Genomic DNA, 21899 nt, shown 5'->3' on the forward strand with positions numbered 1-21899 from the left:
AAACAACAACAACAACAACAAAAAACCCTCTGCAATAAGTGCTGTTCTATTCCTATTTTATTGATAAAGAATCAAGAAACCAAAATTCTACAGTATGTATTGGTGTATACAGAGAGAATGGAATGCACATAAACTCGAGGATATCACAGAATTAGTATCCTAAATCCTAGGACAAGGATGTTGAAAAGTATTTAGTAGACACAGAAGACAATAAAGTTTATAAATTTGATACAAACAGGAAAGTGAGTATAACAAAAAGCATATTCACAAACTCTAATAGGTGGTTGGCTTGGCTTAAGGAACTCTAAAATAACCAGCTATGTTTGTTTTGCATGTTTTCTTAACTTATTGCTCCTTGGTGTGCTGAAAAGCTTTTAAATCTCTGTGGTACTTATGCACTGTGGAAAGAGCTTGGCCTTGGGCAGCTTCCATCTTTGAGAGAAATTGTCTGCAGAGATCTGACATATTGGTTTCACATATATTACGTTACCGCCACTCTAAACGTAAGTAAAATGAACATATGAACAGATGACAGCAATGATGATAATATTTTTGGAACAACAGCAATATTCTGTGCTTTGATTGGACAGAATTGAGCTTGACATGGATCATATTTCCCCTTTTAAAGTTAACTTATGTTTTTCTTTTCATTCTGCCTAGAAGAAAGCAGCTAAAATAGCAGTCAGCACTCTCCTAGCATTTGGCTGGTGATGGTGGACTGTTTATTTGGTTTTAAGAAATATATTTTAACTGTGGCTGTCAGTAAAATAGAGACCTTAGCATACCACAGGCACCCACACTATGAACCACAGACCACGGAAAAGCACTTAGTAGTTATATGTAATCAAATTTGTGCCATCTGATACAGAAGAGTGCCTCACTATTTATGGGAGCACTATAACACATCTTTTATAAACCAAGAATCTATTTGTAGTGTGAATGGTCTCTTACTCTGTTTTAAAGTTTGATTTTTTTGTGTAGATGTGGTCTTCCTCAAGTAAGACACTTTTGGAAAGTAAACCTAAGGTAATCAAACATAATGAACATTCATTCATTCATTCAACAATGAAGATATCTGTATTAAGGACAATGCTGGGTAAGTGATTGCAAGGAGGAAGTCCTTTAATGCCCCTCAGGTACTCGACTAAGGCCAGGGAGGAGAGAAGAATTCTGATGTGTTACATATTCTTTTCCTGCAAAGTCAAAAATGAAACAAACGTCTTTTCTTCTGTAACATATCTATCCAATAACTTCTTGAAGGCAATGTTTTCTTCTGTAACACAGCTATCCAATAACTTCAAAAGGCAATCTTTTTAAAATCTCCTTCCCACATATAACACACAGCACAAAAATGTGATGAATTTGTGTTGTCACGAAATATCAAAAATGTCCATGAGGAGAACTTGACAAGTCCCGGGGATCTGAATGCCCAGAGTCCTAAACTGTACCTAGAGTCTTGCAGCGTCATAGCCAGAAGGGACTTGCGATTCTTGTGCCCACTCCACTCTACGGTCCCGTTCCCTCTTTCGTTTTTCAGAGGAAGAAACTAGTGTTCAGAAAGGTCGGGGAAGGATCTGAAACTGGAGCTAGGCTTTTTGATCTTCAAACTTTTTAGGTGATTTGCTGGATGAGTCTGCTCCTCCTCTTTTGCAGGCAGGAAAGCTGTATAGAATGACAAACTTTGGGTTTCAGGGGATGTTCTCTCGTTCTCTTTTAGTTAAACTTATTATAAATAACTCATAAGCAGAAGGTGTGGTGGCAATGGATGATGGACGGTAAAAAGAACTTCCGCAAAGGCTGGGCGCGGTGGCTCACACCTGTAATCCCAGCAGTTTGGAAGACCGAGGCGGACGGATCACTTGAGTTCTGGAGTTCGAGACCAGCATGGCCAACATGGTGAAACCCTGTTTCTACTAAAAATACAAAAAATTAGCCGGGTGTGGTGGCGAGACCCTGTAATCCCAGCTACTTGGGAGGCTGAGGCAGGAGAATCGCTTGAACCTGGGAGGCGGAGGTTGCAGTGAGCCAAGATCGTGCCACTGCACTCCAGCCTGCCTGGGCGACAGAGTGAGACTCGGTCACACACACACACACACACACACACACACACAAAGAACTTCTCTAAAGACAGCCCGAACAGACCCACTCGGGGTTCAGGGAATTTGCTCTTCCCTTGGTCCTTAACTGACCTACCACTCCCCAATAACTGCGCCCAGCCACTCTTAGGATTTGGCGGGTGGACAAGCGAAACTGCGGATCCCAGGATGCAGTTCCCCCTTTCATCACCTGTGTAGCCCGGTCGCTACCCTCACTGCATTCTGGGAAATGTAGTTTCTTATCAGTAACGACAACGTCTAGGAAACGTTTGGCCGTCAGGTTGGAGGGATCCGCCCCTCCACTGGCCCCGCCCCAGGTTGCTTAGGAGATAAGAGACGCCGAATCTTGGTACTTGCGTTCCTGCCGGGCAGGACAGGTGCATAGGGAACTCCTCAGAGGTCTATACCTCGAGGGCTCCCATGGATAGCCTTGACGGATCCTGCCAGGACTGGTGCGACAGGAAGCAACACTGGTTGGAGATCGGACCACCGGACTTGGTGGAGCGCAAGGGCTCCCTGACCCTCCGCTCCCATCACAAGAAATACTCGAAGCCGGTGTTGGTGTATTCCTGGTGAGCGAAGTCCCCTCGCAAGTTCCCGGGTGCTGTGGGGAGGAAAGAGAGGGGAAAGGATGGAACAGGAAAGGAAAGGAGAGACAGAGAGAGGGGACAGGAGTGGAGACGACAGAGGAAACGGAAAAAAGAATGAGAAAAGTGGGGGAGAAATGTAGAGAAAGAAGGAAATGAGAAGAAAGGTGAGAAAAAGATGAGAGAGGAATGGGAAGGAGGAAAAGAGAGAAAAGAAAGAAAAGGGAAAGAAATATTTTCAAAGGAGAAATAGAGAGAGTGGGAGAGAGGGTTGGAGCAGAGAGGAGGAAATAGGAGAGCCTTTCAGGGGCAGCTCCCAGCCACACACTGGGCCACGCAGCAGCCAAATCCCTGCCACCTGAGGTTTTAGCTCATTCACACAGAGCGGGTGTGTATAAATAGGGGGTGAAAAGGGGGTGCTGTCAGAGGCCTGGAAATCACATTTCTGACACAGGCACTTACTCATAAAAGGAATTAGAGGCTAGGGGCACAGCAGGAGGGAGATGCCTATTTAGAGGACCAGCCTCCAGGGCTGCCACTTCCTGGGGGTAGGGTGTACATGGAGTGATTTGAACGAGACCCCTCATATTTTCTAGGCTACATACAAGAACTTTTCTGGCCAGAGACTGCAAACTGGCATCTCCCACTGGTTAAGGCCAACAGACATTGTTTGGCATGAGCTCTGTTTACTTTTTTTTTTTTCATTTTAATTAGTTGGCCACATTTAAAACTAGGAGATTCACAGTAAATCCAGGGTTGTATCTTTGAAAATTTGAAAGTCTTGGCCAGAGAGGATTTTATTTCTCTGGGGAACTATGAATGTACCAGAGCTGAGCACTGGCTACACCTTAAGATGGGTGTTGTTCTGTCTTTAGGAACTTCCCTCGTGTAAGTTCTTGCTTGGCCCCAAGAAGCATTTGGTTTACTTCTTGTGCTTTAGAACTTGACCTGGAAATTCACTTTCTCTTATTAAATATCACAGTGACCAATAGCAACACTGTGATGTATAACTGGAAGAAAAGTGGAAACTTTTAGGACTTTTCAAATTCTTTCCCTTGAATTAACTTTCCTGGCTCTGCTGTTGATAGTAATTACATTTGGAGTAGTTGGAATATTTGGGAGGGGTGTGAAGAAAAAAAAGAAATGAAAAGAAGTCACAAATCTTGTCTACTTTATGTTTTTGCTTTTGAAAGAAAGACTCTAGCCCTAAGGCTAAGCCTGACTTCATCCCATTCATTCATGTGACCCCTGCAGTTTCTGTCTTGCAAACTTTCTAAAGCCTATTCCCTGCTTTCCAACAAGTTTACCTTTCTGCTTTTACTTCTCAACCCTGAAACTGTCTCTCTTCCTCCTTTGAACTCAGTATGAGAAGTTATACAGATTTGGAATCCAAAACTACACTGGGAAACAGAACATCCTCTTTTAGCCTCATATAGGGCTTACCTCATAGCTCTCAAGCAAAACACTTAGCTCTTCTGTGACTCTGTTACCCCACAGAGATTTGAGTCATACCATACATCACCACTAGAAGTTATTGTTAAAGAGAAAGACTTTTTGCAAAGGGACAGTGCTTCTGCTCTCTGCTGCACCACTATTACTTTGAAAATTGCATTGTGAAAGTTACAGACATCAATAGCAAAACCACAGAAGAACACAAATGAGAAGAAGGTGAGGAACCTGGTGAGGAGAGAAGGGTAGTGGAACGCTGTAAGTCATTCCAGCCGCTGCTGAAAATATAGAGGGACCTCATGCATTGGTTTTAGAAGGAAGGCTGGGGAACAGGAAGACTTAAATTCAACCCAGCATACATTTGTGTGTCATGCACTTTGCTACATGTTGGGGACATAGAGGTAGAGAAACAGATTCAATGAGATAATTTTTATAAAGCATTTAGCATCATTCTAGGAAAATCATAAGTTGTCAATAATATAGGGTAGCTGTATGAGTACATTTTCATACAGCTATAAATAAATACTGGAGACTGGGTAATTTATAAAGGAAAGAGGTTTAATTGACTTACAGTTCAGCAGGTCTTGGGAGGCCTCAGGAAACTTACAACCATGGTGGAAGGCAAAGGCAAAGCAAGCACCTTCTTCACAAGGCAGCAGGAGAGAGAAGGGTGAAGGAGGAACTTCGAAACGCTGATAAAACCATCAAATCTTTTGAGAACTCACTCACTATCATGAGAATAGCATGGGGACAACTGCTCTCATGATCCAATCACCTCCCTCCCTTGACACATGGGGACTACAGGTCCCTCCCGATGTGGGGATTACAAATCAAGATGAGATTTGGGTGGGGACACAGAGTCAAACCGTATCAGTAGCTAACACTATTGATTTAGCATAGCATAATGGTTAAAACTCGGGCTCTAGGTTTGAAAACTAACTCTCTTGCTGTGTGTTGCGGCAAGTGACTTGACTGCTCTGGGCCTGTTTCTGCAACTGTAAAATGGGGATGATAGGATTATTATAAGATTACATGAGGTATGATATGTAAAAACACCCTTTAACACATGGCCTGCCACATATTAAGAACAGTAGAAGTTAGTTTCGCTCACGTGCATTTGAAGAGACCACCAAACAGGCTCAGTGTGAGCAACAAGGCTGTTTATTTCACCTGGGTGCAGGCGGGCTGAGTCTGAAAAGAGAGTCAGCGAAGGGAGATAAGGGTGGGGCCGTTTTATAGGATTTGGGTAGATAAAGGAAAATTACAGTCAAACGGGATTTGTTCTCTGGCGGGCAGGAGTGGGGGTCACAAGATGCTCAGTGGTGGAGCTTTTTGAGCCAGGATGAGCCAGGAGAAGGAATTTCACAAGATAATCTCATCAGTTAAGGCAGGAACAGGTCATTTTCACTTCTTTTGTGGTGGAATGTCATCAGTTAAGGCAGGAACTGGCCATCTAGATGTGTACGTGCAGGTCACTGGGGATATGATGGCTTAGTTTGGGCTCAGAGGCCTGACAGTTAGTTATATGTATTAGGACATGGCCATTGACCTCAAGGAGCTCCATAGGGCAGAAAAGGAGAATAATATCAATAAATTCAGTATCATCTGATTTTTGCAAAAAAGAAATGATTATAAGAAGCAGAGGTAATGGTGTGGTGGGGAGGTTGGTTCCTGAGCAGGGTTTTGAACTAAGGATAGGGACAAAAAAGAATAGGCAAGTGCAGTGGAATAGTAAAGAACAGCCCCACAGGAAACAGAATTCTTTTTCAATAGTTGACAAATACAGTTGATCCTTATTATTTCCGGATTCTGTGTTTGTAAATTCACCCACTTGCTACGATTTATTTGTAAGTCAAAATTAATACTTGATGCCCTTTTGTGGTCATTTGTAGACATTCTCAGAGCGGCAAAAAAGGCAAAAAAATTTGAGTTGCCCTACTTGCATGTTCCCAACTGAGGTCAAACAAAGCAAGCAACGCTCTGCCTTTTTGTTTCAGCTCTCATACTGTAAACAAGTATCCTTTTCATGTTCTATTTAATGCTTTTTTTTTTTTTTGCATTTCGTGCTTTTCGTTTGCTATATGGTAAAATGGCCCCTAAGCATCATGCTAAGCACAGGAAGACTGTGACACACCTTACAGAGGAAATGCATGCATTAGAAAGCTTCATTCAGGTTTAAATTATAGTGTAGTTGGCAGTGATTTCAATGTTAATGAATCAACAATACACGTTATGTAAGGTGTTTTTAAACTGAAACACACATAATACAAGGTTATGTCTTGACTGACAAAAATATTGTGACCAGAGGCTCACAGAAACCTAACCTTGTATTTCTGTATTTGCTAATTGAGTGTTCGAGGCAAGTTTATAGAATATAAAGATAGCAAGAATTGACTGTGAAATGTGAGAAGCACTAGCATTTTCTGTGCTGACTGTATTGCTGGCATACTTGTTCTTCCATATCCAACCAGTCACCAAGATTTGTCCTACAAAGCTGAATAAAATTCAGGTTGTGTAAAATTCTAAATTGAATGATGTCATTGACTTATTTTTATGCATTTTGGTCATAATTGTTAGCTTTCTATTGATTTGTTTTATGATAGATTAAATTTTTATTAAATTTTAATATCTTTTATTAGTGATTTCTTATTTAATTGATGAACACTTAATATCTATAAACACACCATTTGCATGGCTTCTCAACAGAGTATTTAATCAGTTAAGTGACTGTACATATAGGTACAAAATAAAATCTGTATCTGGGAGAAATTCTGACTTTCCTCTGATTAAACAGTTCAAACATTTAGATATTTTTTCCTGTGTTTCTCTTTATCTGGCATGTGATACAGAGCTATTTGACCTCATTACTCATATTAAGATCCGTTGTGTATAATAGACGTGATAAAGTAATATCTCCAAAATCCTTTTTAGGGGATACCTTTGGTTCGTTACTGGGATAAAACATTGCCAAAGAGCCACCTCTTCCTTGCAACTGAAGTGGTTGATAGAGCCATATCACCCTTATCACACCTTGATGCTTCTGAGCGAGAGATGCCTTTTCTAGGAATTATTTTACCCCACTTATTCCTGTAGCATTTATGGAGCCATATCATCAGGTGATTCCATTAGAACTGAAGGGAAATATTTTCTGTTAGGATATCTTCCCACTCATTGGAATGATGAAACACTAAGAACCACAGCAATTTAGACTTGCCCTTAACAAATTCTCTCATGTGAGGCTAATTCTTATATTCATTCATTCATACTCATCTTTTCCTTGGCCAAATTGACATCTGGTAACAAGTGATAATAATTTAAAGCAAAACAAATTCATTGGGATCTCCATGGAGACAGTTCTTGCTCTGGTCTCCATGGTGACATTTAGTTTTAAGGACTCAGGTTAATTTTATGTATTTGTGATTTTAATTACTTTTCTTCCCTGCCTAAGCCCCAAATTAAAGAGCCTGGGAGTTTCGCTTCTTGTCTCCTATAGGAAGAAACCAGAAAGATAAACAGAAAAAAAGGGAAGAATTATGGTGATAATTGTGGGGTAGGGAATTTTGTAGTTTTAAAGACTTTTACACAAAATCATCTGGGCTGGGGCAATAAATTAGAATTAGAATTAAAGAGGGGAATCTTTCCATGAAGCTCTTCAGAATTCCCCCCACCCTACTGCACTGTTTGAACAGGAAGTTTATATGTATTTAAGGTACTTCACATTCACAGAAGCACCCAGTTCCAAGACACCAGGATATCATGAGTGCACTTAAATAGAAAAGAGAGTGTCTGAATTTTCTAATATGCTGTGTCATTCTTCCTGTATTTAATCAATGATTTTCTCAGGTAGTAACCTGGAAGCATTTAGAGTTCCTCCTGTCACTGGAGACCAAGCTTGTGTTACACAGATCTTTGCTAGCCAGCAATCCCATCTTTCTACATCTCCAACACACATTCGAGAACTACGATAAAAAGCAAAGAAAAAAAGTAAGGACCCTTGGTAACAACATGCTGCAGCCTGTCTTTTTGCTGAAATCCATAAGGGCTTCTTTTCTATCAAGTCTTCTTCTTTCTGCCTTTAACATAGACTTAGGCCCTCAATCAAAAGCTTATTAACTCTTAATTTGTACACATTTTTAAGTTTGGTTATGTGGTTTCCATGCAAACAGCACAAAATTTGACGGGAGAGGGAAGAGGCTTTAAGGGGGCTTTTGGATCTATAGTTAGAAGGCAGAAAGAAGGGCAAGCCTCAGGATAAGGGATAAGAATGCAGTAGGTGCTCAATTCATGTTTCTCAAATAAATGAGCAAATGAGCAGACAGAAAGAATAAAGACAGAAACCCAAAATGTACTGCAGGCTGGGGCCCTATATTTATATTTTAATGAGGCCTTGAAGTAAAAGACTACAGTATAGTACAAAATCCCCACTAAAACTAGGGCTGATTTTCACAGCCATACTCTTGATGCAATAGCATAACATGGAAGTATGTTTGGACACCTCTGTAGAAATGACCTTAGAAGGGTATAATATATACTTCTGTTAAAATAGTAAAGAATTTTTAAATGGGAGCTAAGCTTGTGCTGTTCCTAGTTGCAGTGTGTGTCATACCATCAAGAACTGACGGGTATTAATGAGGTTTTGAGTTAATGTAGGGACGAATGATATTTACACTTTAAAGAGATATTTTTATTTCTCAATTTATACTTTAAAAAATTCCAAATTATAATATTATGCAGGCATTTAAGATGATGTAATAGTAGGCTAAGAACATGGAAATATATTCACTCTCTAGCGGGTAGCAGAATTAGAAATATGCACACAACTCAGATGCATATATAAAATTTATTTTCTAAAACCAATCCTCAAACTTTTCAACTGTTGGTTACTAGAGAAAAATTCAAACATGCCAATTAAAGCTTATCTCTGTCTCTTTTAGTTTAACAGCTTGTTTTAGGTTAAAATAGTCTCGTTCAGAACAGTGCCCACTCTTTGAGTCCTTCCTCCTCCACCTTCTCCTTCCCCCACTACCATCTGTATGTGTACGAGGGGCTGAGGTTATGTGACATTTTGGTGGGGGTGGAGGAGTGAGGCCTCCAGATCTATTGTAGGTCCTTGTCCTTGCTCGCCTCATCCTGGTCCAACTGCTGTGCATGCTGCTGCTGCTGAATTTGTGGCTGATCCTGTTAGTTTGTTGAGGACTTGGTGTCTCTGCCTCCAGATTCGGTCCCACTTGGTCTCTTGCAGGGGACTACAGATACCTGTCAGGCTTGTCCTCTCACAGCCCCCGACTTAGGCTGGTCACCCTGCAGCCACAGTGGTGGGGCACCTCTACCCTCAACATGGTGGCGTGCAGCTGGCCCAGTGATACTCTACTCAGCTTCCCTCTCAATGCCTTGGAAAGAGAGCGAGCGGATGCCATTGGTTTGCCCAGGATGGTTTACTCTCATTGGCCTGAGACTTACCAAAAGCCCCTCTTTTAGTTTCTAAAGTGTTCTTCAGAAGATAAATTACAAAGTCATCCTCCCTGTGGTATATTTGGGAGCTTCTGGTTCTTGTTGTTAATAGAAGCTTAAGGAATTTAGAAGGTCTTTTGATTCTCAACAATGCCTGACTTTCAAGAAAATATCTCACTCAGAACTCAAAAATTTCATTTTGTCAGTCAGAAGTTAATCAATAATACTCCATTTTTCTTCAGATTTCTGGTGAAACAGTCCTAATTTTTCCCAAAGCAAATGTGGGTATCTCTGATTTATCAGAGCAAAAATTATTTTAAAGGGTGGCTCAGTAAAGTATAAAGATTAATATTTGAAACATTAATCTCAAGTATAAAAAAACAGCATGTACTGGAATTCTCTCTTTGGTTAAAAATATGTGTCTAGGTTGGGCACAGTAGCTCACTCACGCCTGTAATCCCAACACTTTGGGAAGCCAAGGTGAGGGGATCGCTTGAGCCAGGAGCTTGAGACCAGCCTGGGCAACATGGCGAAACCCAATCTCTACCAAAAAACCACCAAAAATTAGCCAGGTGTGGTGGCACACCCCTGTGGTCTAAGCTACTTGGGAGGCTGAGGCGAGAGGATCGCTAGAGCGTGGGAGGCAGAGGTTGCAGTGAGCCGAGACTGAGCCACTGCACTCCAGCCTGGGTGACAGAGCTGGGTGACAGACCCTGTTTCCAAAAAATAAAATAAAATAAAATAAATGAGTCTATATGCACTGAAAAGAGAGTGAAAAAATATTCACCATGTAACATGATACTTATTACTGGATGGTGCATTTATGGATTATTTGTCCTTTTCTTTTTTCTCTTTGCTACTTCTACATTTTCCATAATGAACATGTATTTTCATAATAAGAATAAAGTAAAATAACTTAAAATTTGTGATATCACTTTCTACAGCTTTTCCCTGGACGCAAGCATTCTCTAAAGGATCAGAATTTAGACACAATACTTCATTTCTTTCAGCTTCTGAGTCACCCTCCATGGTTTATTATGAGCCTTTTAAAAATATCTTTTTAATTGCTAGTTTATGTTGGGTAAAAAGGATGATGTTATTCACATTCATTTGGTTTAACCACCCTTTCATTCTCGTCTGCGTTCTACAACGGTGGATCCTACGCCACGGTTATTTTTAATCTAGTCCTACATTCTCATTCCTCAACATACGCACATTACCTACAAATGCTTCTGGATATAGTAGTTTTTTGGGGAAAGCACTATATTTTTTATTTTTCAAGACGAAATCCAGGAGACTCAGCCTTCTTTTGCCCTGACTACATTTTTCTTTCAGTGCTGTTTTCTTTTATGAAATTCCAGTCAAATTCTTTTTCTGAAAACTGATCGTTATAGAATGATTGTGCCATGACCTTTGTGTGAAAGTTTGCTCAACTTAACTGGCATTTACAAAAATAAAATCGTTTTACATGCAAGATAAGCCCTGGTAAGGCAAAGTATACAGAAGAGGCATTTCACCACACGGGCAAACTTGGATAGGAAAGATCCTTGCTATACAGAAGTACCTCTGCCTCAAACCAAACCCCTACCCTTATGACCATCTCATAACTGGGCTGTGGAAGCCATTAGAGTCCTCTCCTTGTTGTAATGCTGCTGTAGTCTTTCCTCTCACAGATAGTCTAAGGTACTTTTTCACCAAGCTTGTTTTCTTTTACCTTACTATCTCTTTCTAGGTAAGAGTGTTGTGGTTGGGAGAGGAAGTTAGAAGAATGTGGGGCTTCGTGACATTTTGATAAGGAGAAGTTCACACTGAGAAGCCCAGACTTGGGGCTCAGGGTGTTTTGTGGCACTAGAACTAGTATTGTTGAACACACTTCTCTGAGTTTCTCTGGGAACCCATCCCCATTCGCACCATTTTCTGTGTGTACTGGTCAGAGCTCTTTTGGTTGCAAGTGACAGATGGTCAGCTTGCCCTAGCTTAAGAAAACAGAATGAATTAACTCAGGATATTCCTGGATGATTGATTACCAGGTGAGAAAGGCAGCGGTAAGCTGGGCCTTAGGAACAACTGGAACGAGGGATGAAAATGTTACCAGGTCTTACTGTGTTTCCCCTCTCTCTTTGTGGGTTTGCTTCATCTTGTTGTGGAAGAGTATGGGAAACATGGCTGCTGCAGTTCTGGAATATATAACTTACATCTTGATCCCACAGAGAAAGTTTGGCTTTAAGGTATTTTCAGTTCTGGCTCAACAAATTCCAGGCCATATGTCTTTCCCTGGACCAAGTACCTGTTTGGAGTCATCTGGCTAGGCAAGGGCAAATGGAAATATGGTAGCTCTCCAAGAGCAACGAACAAGGAGGACGCATCCAGGAGCAGGAAGGAGTGCTGGGCTGGCAGTCCTAGAGTTACTGCAGTGGAGAAGGAATAGCAAATTTTACACACTCAGTTCACAGCAAAAGTCTAGAACATAACCTATTAATATATTGGGAGACTTCCTACAATTGATGCTATTTTGACTTTAAACTCTCCCTCCCCAGCCAACTTGTATCTACTCAATGCAATTTTAAAAAATGTATCTTAGATGTAATGGGCAGAAAACAGAAATCTTGTGTAGAGATTAGATGAAACATATCTTTGCAGTGCTTTGCAAAGGTTATGAATAAATTTGAGTACTCTTATTTTACTTTTTTAAAGAAAGGGTTTCACTTTGTCACCCAGATTGGAGTGCAGTGGCTCAATCATAGCTCATGGTAACTTCAAATGTTTGGGCTCAAGTGATTCTCCTGCCCCAGCCTTCCAAGCAGCTGGGACTATAGGCATGCACCACCATGCCTGACTAATTTTAAAAAACTTTTTTTTTCTTTGGTAGAGATGACGGTCTTCCTCTAATACCCAGGCTGGTCTTGAACTCCTGGTCTCAAGCGATCCTCCAACCTTGGCCTCCCAAAGTACTGGGATTACAGATGTGTGCCATTGCATCCAGACTTCTTACTGTTTTTGATAGGCATTAATCTTTATTACTGTTTGCTTTATTTCATTTGAAATACAATTATGTTTTAGTTATTATTGGTCACACCATGTATTTTATTTATTTAACTAAGTTGTGATGCATTAACAAAGAGAATTAATTGCAGAAATATTATAATATGTTTATTTGGTAAGCTACTAGATCTCCAATCAGATGGTTCCAGGTTCAATTAAATGGAAGAATTAATATAATACCATTTATCTATTGCAAAGTAAATTTCATTGCAAATAATTTAGCCTCCTTTTATAGACAGTGATAGGATAAAATTTTTTGAAATTAAAATATAGGAATAAATAACTTGTCACAATTTTTTAAACATTTGGAAAAACTGAATTGCTCAGTAAGGATCCAGAAGCATTAAATAAGCTTTTTAAAAAAAAAGCACTAAGCTTTTATTCACTATCTTCTTTCCAGATGAAGAACTCTTTTTTTTTAATTGCATTTATTAAAAGTGTATTTATGAATCCATTGCTCTGTTGAAAGCACTTTGCTGGGTTAGGAATTTGACAGTGACTAAAACATCCTCCCTGCCTTTAGGATGTTAGAGGTTACTGTGAGATAGGAGTGGGGAGGGCTACCCCAGCAACTGCAACGCACTGTGATATGTGTTTTGATTAGCGGTAAGCAGGTTGCTCAGGGAGCATCCAAGAGGAGCCTTTAACTTAGGCCTGTTGGACCAGGGGAGCTTTTCAGAAGAGGTTCACCTGGTTCCTAGGATCCCCAAGGAGAACTAAAGTATGATGCATTAGTTTCCAACCGAGGGCAGTACTACCCTTTCCCCAAGAGTCTTTGGAAATACGTGTGGGCATTTTTTGTTGCGTAATGACTGGTATCTTGTGATGCAGAATGTGTGGTTGTAAGAATTGTGACTCTTAGTCCTGGAGGTGACCATAGCATCTTAACAACATTTATCCATCTATCTATATGAAGCCTAATTTACATATCCATAAACTATAAGAACAGCCAGATGGGTGAAAACAGCAGAACTAACATGTATCTAGTGTCAACACATTAAGTTTAGTTAGTTTGCATATGGCCATTTATAACAAGGGTGTGAACAGCAACTCTCCTAATAGATCCAGTCATAGATCCAGTCAAAGAAAGGGAATTCCCCACTCAGTATTGTATAAGAACCCCGAGCTTTCAGAGATCAGTGGCACCTGCTCTCCTTGTAGGGATGCAATAAGGCAACAACGGACCACTGCAAGCAGTCTCTCAGATGTTAGGATATTGTGATATCCCACCCAGACCTCTAACAAATAATTAGTTGTTATGTCAATTATTAGAAAAATTTAGTCTGGAAAGATTGCATGGTTTTTTAATTTGAATTTTTCTTTGTGTGTAAAACAATTCTATAATAAACATAAGTAATTTGGAAATACTATTGTTTGGTTTCCACATATGTCAAAGTCAGTGTGGCGAATGTAATGTGATAAGTCTTGCTCCTTGTCTCAGCCCTTGCCCATGTAGCTCTGACAAATGAGCAGGTCAAGGTATACCAAATGTCCTGCTGGACTTTCAGGCACAAATATGAATTTTTTTTCCCTACTAGTACTGTTTTGGGGAATAACTCTTAGCTCTGTGATAATTTTCTTTATTTCTTCTATAGAAATTGTCTATTCGGACTGTTTTTTTTTTTTTCCCTTAACAGTACCTTTTTTTTTTTCTCAGCTGGCCTTAGGCCTAACCTTTTTTTTTTTTTAATACTTTAAATTTTAAGGTACATGTGCACAACGTGCAGGTTTGTTACATATGTATACATGTGCCATGTTGGTGTGCTGCACCCATTAACTCGTCATTTAACATTAGATATATCTCCCAATGGTATCCCTCCCTATTTGGACTTCTTGTTTCTACTGGGGGCGTTGGGAAATAGTTTTTCTTAGAAAGTCATGTAAGTCATCTAGCTTTACATATATATTTGCATAGAGTTATGGAAAGTAATCTTTAATGATTAAGGTGTTTTTCTTCTATTTTGATGGTTATATCCTATTTTTAACAATTTTATTAAGATGTAGTTCACATGCCATACAAATCACCCTTTTAAAGTGTATTTAATTCAATGGCTTTTAGTATTCACCAAGTTGTGCATCCATCACCACAATCAATTTTAGAATGTTTTATTACCCCCTCAAAATAAATCCCACTCCCTTTATCCCTTACTCCAAGCCTCCCCTAGTCCTCAGCCCTCGAGCCACAGGCAACCACTAATTGATTTTCTGCCTCTATAGATTTGCCTATTCTGGGCATTTCACATAAATGGAATTGTACAACATATAGTCCTTACATAATATTTTCAAGGTTCATCTGTGTTGTAGTTTTTATCAATACTTCATTTCTTTTTATTTCTTAATAATACGTCATTATGTATTTTAGTAAATACAGGGTTTCGCCATGTTGGGCAGGCTGGTCTCAAACTCCTGACCTCAAGCAATCTACCTGCCTCTGCCTCCCAAAGTGCTGGGATTACGGTGTGAGCTACTGCACCTGGCCAAAATATATATATACTATTTAGTCTAACATTTTCCATTGTTTCCGGTGAAAGAGTTTATCTGTGCAGCTGCGGGAAATGTAACTTGGTTTGCACTCCAAGAGGCCACCTCTGTGCAATCTTGTCGATCTCTTCTCAGCACTCCTTCTACTTGGCCTCAGCTGGACTTTGGCTGCTTTTAATAGCCCTTGTACATGTTATAATCTGGGGATGATAACTTGTGATTTTGCCAAAAATTTATTTGCTTTTAATTGTTTCATTTCCTTTGCTGTTTTTGAATGAATTCTAGGAGGAAAGGGAAAAATGTGCATTTGTGTAGTTATGTTCATTATGGAAGTCTGTTTTAATTCTAGATTTTATTCCTGAAGAAAAGCTTATTTGTTTTCTAATGTTAATGAAACAAATTGTCCTGAAACCAAAAGACTTTGTATTATCTACTCAATATGCATAGCTCATGGAATCACTAAGCGTGATTTAAAATAGATCTTAAGGTGACATAATGTAATCTTTTGATGTTATTCTGGAATAATTCAAATTATTTAAGCCAGTAAGATTAAGACTATTGGAATAGGAGCTTACACAGGTAATTGAGTGATTCTTTGCTTTTTGTTTTGGACGGGGGCAGGCTGATCTCCATGTCACTCCATGCCAGATATACTGCAAGGTGTTTCAGACTACAGTAATTACTAATGTACAGTGCCCCTTAAAAACTCCCTCTTTAGCCCTACTTTTCCACCACCCAGTGTCTTCAGCCAGCTATTGCAAGTTGTTTCTGGAGGAGAGGATCAAGGAAACTCAGAAGTATCCTAGGGTTTGAAGATTATTGAGACCCAGTTGTCTAACCATAGGGTGACAGAACGTACTCACCCTGGTTTGACAATGACAGTCCCGTTTTTCACCACTCCTGGTGTACTTAGCATCTTATTTCCCTCTAAAAGTGTCCCAGGTGGGATTATCAATTGTAATGTCGCCCTATTTTATACATGTCCCTTCAGCTGTTTTCAAAGTCATGTGTTTGGCAGTTAATCAGACTGACCACATTTATTTAACATTTAAACTGTTACGATAGACAAAGCCTCCAAGTGTTGTATTCGTTTTGATTCCTTCCAATATTTTCCATAGGGCCTTCTGTTTTGAAGATTTTCTATGAAGAAAATTTATAATAATGATGGGTCTTATTTATGTGCCACTCAATATATGCTCAGTGGAGAAGATGACTTCACTTATCTGTCTCCATCAAATGGTTTCCTTTTGAGTGCAGTTAAGTTTCAAATTCTGTGGTTTCATGGTTATAGATGCACAGATCACATACAGCATGAGACACATAGAAAAACAAAGTATTTCTTCGTAAGTCTGAAATGTCACAATTTTTACAAAGAACATAAGATTTTCTTTATGAGTCTGCAAATACACCTGAAGGTCTTCATTGATCAGTTTGAGGGCTATGCCACCAAATAACACTGCCTTGGCATGTAAATCATTTGCCCACGAAATCTTCAAAGAGTATTGTCAATGTCTCATAGTCTTTGATTCTATTGGTTTTATGCTTCTAATGTGTTAGGGAATATAGCTGACTCTCAAGGGTAATTTTCTTTTAAAGTTCTAGATAGCAGATGATTATAAAAATCTAATAGAAAAGGTATCTTTTGCTTCTCATTTCACCAGCTTTATATCAGAAAATACAATAGCTAACGGCATGGTTGTGAACTACATTAATAATTCTAAAATTTAAAATTAATATATCCTGCCATCTGGAGTCTTAACTAAACATTTTAAACATCTTTGACATCTGCAAAGAAAAGTGTGTCTCTTGTCAAGTCACCACAAGCTAGAATTCAGCTCAGATTTTCATTGTTCTCATGTCAGATATTGCTCAGATTCAAACCCCTTTACAATCAGTGTTATGCATATGTATGTTGAAAGTTTTCTCATTCAGCAAGTAGATTTATGATTTCTCTGGAGACAAGTTAGCATTGCAAAGGACTAGCATCTCTATATGCATAATTACTCCCTCTTTACGTGTGCTTTTGCAGACTGAGCCAGGATACTCTTCATTTTTATGGACACGTTTGAAAGCCATTGCTTTCAGCATTTATATTAAGGTGACAGTAACAAAATGTAAGAACATTCATTTAATCAATCAATCAGTCAATCATTTAAGATTTAATGAGCATTTACAATGTGTCAGACCAAGATCACAAAGATGAATAAAAAATAATCCGTGTCTAAGAAGCTTTCTGTCAAATGAGAAGGCTGATACATGAACGGATAATTACAAAACAATGTGAAAGGTGCGGCAGTGACAAAGATGCTGGTTTCTTTGCAACCTCCCAATTCCCTTGCCCCACATAAACATACAACCACAGAAACCCTAGAGTGTAACCTGTTTCCTTTCCTGTAAGAAGAATCCTACGACCTAATCCCACCCTCTCCTCCATTGACAGGGAGCTGGGCCCTCTGGCCTGGGGCAGCCTTGGGGAGCTGCGGGACCTTCCTGACCTGCACCTCTGGAATCTAGTTTGTTTGGTCCTGCAACTCAATGTAGCAAGTTTTTCAGATAGCTAAATCTATTCAGTTTGAAGGACTATGAGATTGTTTTTACTGATTGTTGGTGTTAGAGGCCTTCTTATGAAAGGTGGTAGATGATTATTTTATTTTGAATGTTCTTGTCAAAACAAAAAGTTGGCAGCTTTATGTTGGCCCCATCCTTTTTGGGGGAAAGTTTGGCTGCTCCATGAAGCACTTAGGTATGGGAACCACTGAGAGTCTGGGGTGCAACTGTTCTCTAGGGCTTTCTCAACCTTGGTACTATGGACATTTTGGGCAAGATACTTCTCTGTGGTTGGGGGCTGTCCTGTGCATTGTAGGATGTTTAGCAGCATCACTGTCCTCTACCCGCTAGACACTGGTAGCACTCTCCTCCTTAGAAGTATACTCAACAATGTCTCCAGGCATGGCCAAATGTCTGCATTGTCTCTGGGGTGGGAGTGGATGCCACAAATTGATCCCCTTCTCCAACCAGATTGAAAACCACTGGTCTAGAGCAATATTTTTCACGACCCATCAATGTATTGTGAACTCAATTCAGTGGATTAATAATGGCATTTAAAAAAATAAAATAATAGAGAATAAAAAGTATCCAAATTCCTATGAGGGTAAAGACTGTTTTGTCACATTTTGGCTTCAATTTCTTTTTTTTTTTTTTTACATTTTATTTATTTATTTATTTATTTTTTATTATTATACTTTAAGTTTTAGGGTACATGTGCACATTGTGCAGGTTAGTTACATATGTATACATGTGCCATGCTGGTGCGCTGCACCCACTAACTCATCATCTAGCATTAGGTATATCTCCCAATGCTATCCCTCCCGCCTCCCCCCACCCCACAACAGTCCCCAGAGTGTGATGTTCCCCTTCCTGTGTCCATGTGTTCTCATTGTTCAATTCCCACCTATGAGTGAGAATATACGGTGTTTGGTTTTTTGTTCTTGCGATAGTTTACTGAGAATGATGATTTCCAATTTCATCCATGTCCCTACAAAGGACATGAACTCATCATTTTTTATGGCTGCATAGTATTCCATGGTGTATATGTGCCACATTTTCTTAATCCAGTCTATCATTGATGGACATTCGGGTTGGTTCCAAGTCTTTGCTATTGTGAATAATGCCGCAATAAATATACGTGTGCATGTGTCTTTACAGCAGCATGATTTATAGTCCTTTGGGTATATACCCAGTAATGGGATGGCTGGGTCAAATGGTATTTCCAGTTCTAGATCCCTGAGGAATCGCCACACTGACTTCCACAATGGTTGAACTAGTTTACAGTCCCACCAACAGTGTAAAAGTGTTCCTATTTCTCCACATCCTCTCCAGCACCTGTTGTTTCCTGACTTTTTAATGATTGCCATTCTAACTGGTGTGAGATGGTATCTCATTGTGGTTTTGATTTGCATTTCTCTGATGGCCAGTGATGATGAGCATTTTTTCACGTGTCTTTTGGCTGCATAAATGTCTTCTTTTGAGAAGTGTCTGTTCATGTCCTTTGCCCACTTTTTGATGGGGTTGTTTGTTTTTTTCTTGTAAATTTGTTTGAGTTCATTGTAGATTCTGGATATTAGCCCTTTGTCAGATGAGTAGGTTGCAAAAATTGTTTCCCATTTTGTAGGTTGCCTGTTCACTCTGATGGTAGTTTCTTTTGCTGTGCAGAAGCTCTTTAGTTTCATTAGATCCCATTTGTCAATTTTGGCTTTTGTTGCCATTGCTTTTGGTGTTTTAGACATGAAGTCCTTGCCCATGCCTATGTCCTGAATGGTAATGCCTAGGTTTTCTTCTAGGGTTTTCATGGTTTTATGTCTAACGTTTAAGTCTTTAATCCATCTTGAATTGATTTTTGTATAAGGTGTAAGGAAGGGATCCAGTTTCAGCTTTCTACATATGACTAGCCAGTTTTCCCAGCACCATTTATTAAACAGGGAATCCTTTCCCCATTGCTTGTTTTTCTCAGGTTTGTTAAAGATCAGATAGTTGTAGATAAGCAGCATTATTTCTGAGGGCTCTGTTCTGTTCCATTGATCTATATCTCTGTTTTGGTACCAGTACCATGCTGTTTTGGTGACTGTAGCCTTGTAGTATAGTTTGAAGTCAGGTAGTGTGATGCCTCCAGCTTTGTTCTTTTGGCTTAGGATTGACTTGGCAATGCGGGCTCTTTTTTGGTTCCATATGAACTTTAAAGTAGTTTTTTCCAATTCTGTGAAGAAAGACATTGGTAGCTTGATGGGGATGGCATTGAATCTGTAAATTACCTTGGGCAGTATGGCCATTTTCACGATATTGATTCTTCCTACCCATGAGCATGGAATGTTCTTCCATTTGTTTGTATCCTCTTTTATTTCCTTGAGCAGTGGTTTGTAGTTCTCCTTGAAGAGGTCCTTCACATCCCTTGTAAGTTGGATTCCTAGGTATTGTATTCTCTTTGAAGCAATTGTGAATGGGAGTTCACTCATGATTTTGCTCTCTGTTTGTCTGTTATTGGTGTATAAGAATGCTTGTGATTTTTGTACATTGATTTTGTATCCTGAGACTTTGCTGAAGTTGCTTATCAGCTTAAGGAGATTTGGGGCTGAGACAATGGGGTTTTCTAGATATACAATCATGTCATCTGCAAACTGGGACAATTTGACTTCCTCTTTTCCTAATTGAATACCCTTTATTTCCTTCTCCTGCCTAATTGCCCTGGCCAGAACTTCCAACACTATGTTGAATAGGAGTGGTGAGAGAGGGCATCCCTGTCTTGTGCCAGTTTTCAAAGGGAATGCTTCCAGTTTTTGCCCATTCAGTATGATATTGGCTGTGGGTTTGTCATAGATAGCTCTTATTATTTTGAAATACGTCCCATCAATACCTAATTTATTGAGAGTTTTTAGCATGAAGTGTTGTTGAATTTTGTCAAAGGCTTTTTCTGCATCTATTGAGATAATCATGTGGTTTTTGTCTTTGGCTCTGTTTATATGCTGGATTACATGTATTGATTTGCGTATATTGAACCAGCCTTGCATCCCAGGGATGAAGCCCACTTGATCATGGTGGATAAGCTTTTTGATGTGCTGCTGGATTCGTTTTGCCAGTATTTTATTGAGGATTTTTGCATCAATGTTCATCAAGGATATTGGTCTAAAATTCTCTTTTTTGGTTGTGTCTCTGCCCGGCTTTGGTATCAGAATGATGCTGGCCTTATAAAATGAGTTAGGGAGGATTCCCTCTTTTTCTCTTGATTGGAATAGTTTCAGAAGGAATGGTACCAGTTCCTCCTTGTACCTCTGGTAGAATTCGGCTGTGAATCCATCTGGTCCTGGACTCTTTTTAGTTGGTAAGCTATTGATTATTGCCACAATTTCAGATCCTGTTATTGGTCTATTCAGAGATTCAATTTCTTCCAGAGTCTCACTTCGTCACCCAGGCTACCAGTGTAGTGGTGTGATCTCAGCTAACTGCAACCTCTGCTTCCCGGGTTCAAGCGATTCTCATGCCTCAGGCCTCTGAGTAGCTGGGATTACAGGCACGTGCCACCGTGCCCAGCTAATTTTCTGTATTTTTAGTAGAGACGGGGTTTCACCATGTTGGCCAGGCTGGTCTGAACTCCTGACCTCAAGTGATCCGCCTGCCTCAGCCTCCCAAAGTGCTGGGATTACAGTGTGAGCCACCGTGTCTGGAGAAATTTTGGTTTCAATTTTATGCATGGAAATACATGTACGTATTCTGGATTAAGATGTATCATTTTTTGGCCAGGCGCAGTGGCTCCCGCCTGTAATCCCAGCACTTTGGGAGGCCTAGGTGGGTGGATCACCGAAGGTCAGGAGTTCGAGACCAACCTGGCCAACATGGTGAAACCCCGTCTCTACTAAAAATACAGAAAATTAGCTGGGCACGGTGGCATGTGCCTGTAATCCCAGCTATTCAGAGGGTTGAGGCAGGAGAATCGCTTGAACCCAGGAGGCAGAGGTTGTAGTGAGCTGACATCATACCATTGCACTCTAGCCTGGGCAACAAAAGCAAAACTTCATGTAAAAAAAAAAAAAAATTGATCATTTTTCTTACTGTGGACTGTAGTTGAAGAATTTGAAAGTTACTGCTCTAGAGGCATTGTAAATTCTATTTTAGTACATGTATTTATTTTTCTCGTGAAGAATTTTTCATTGCAACAAATAGAAAATCATGGCAAGTCGTTCGATGACTAAACAAATGCAGGTAGCAAGGAGAATGAGGCCATATGAAATATACATTATTGCAC

General features: G+C 39.8%; 1 protein-coding gene across 4 annotated transcripts in view; it reads left to right on the top strand.

Annotated features, from left to right (window-relative positions):
• The first annotated feature begins 2429 nt into the window (after positions 1 to 2429).
• CFAP95 (cilia and flagella associated protein 95) overlaps positions 2430 to 21899 on the top strand; it is an 85270-nt gene continuing 65800 nt past the window's right edge. For 3 of the 4 annotated variants that reach the window (XM_003806362.4, XM_014346152.4, XM_055091884.2), the window contains exon 1: positions 2430 to 2668. In XM_003806362.4, coding sequence (XP_003806410.3) covers positions 2517 to 2668 — 152 coding nt within the window. In that variant the 5' untranslated portion in view covers positions 2430 to 2516. The remainder of the gene's footprint in view (positions 2669 to 21899) is intronic. The other variant, XM_014346153.3, reaches the window with a different exon arrangement.

Source organism: Pan paniscus, chromosome 11, assembly GCF_029289425.2.
Source record: "Pan paniscus chromosome 11, NHGRI_mPanPan1-v2.0_pri, whole genome shotgun sequence".
Classification (NCBI taxonomy): Eukaryota; Metazoa; Chordata; class Mammalia; order Primates; family Hominidae; genus Pan; species Pan paniscus.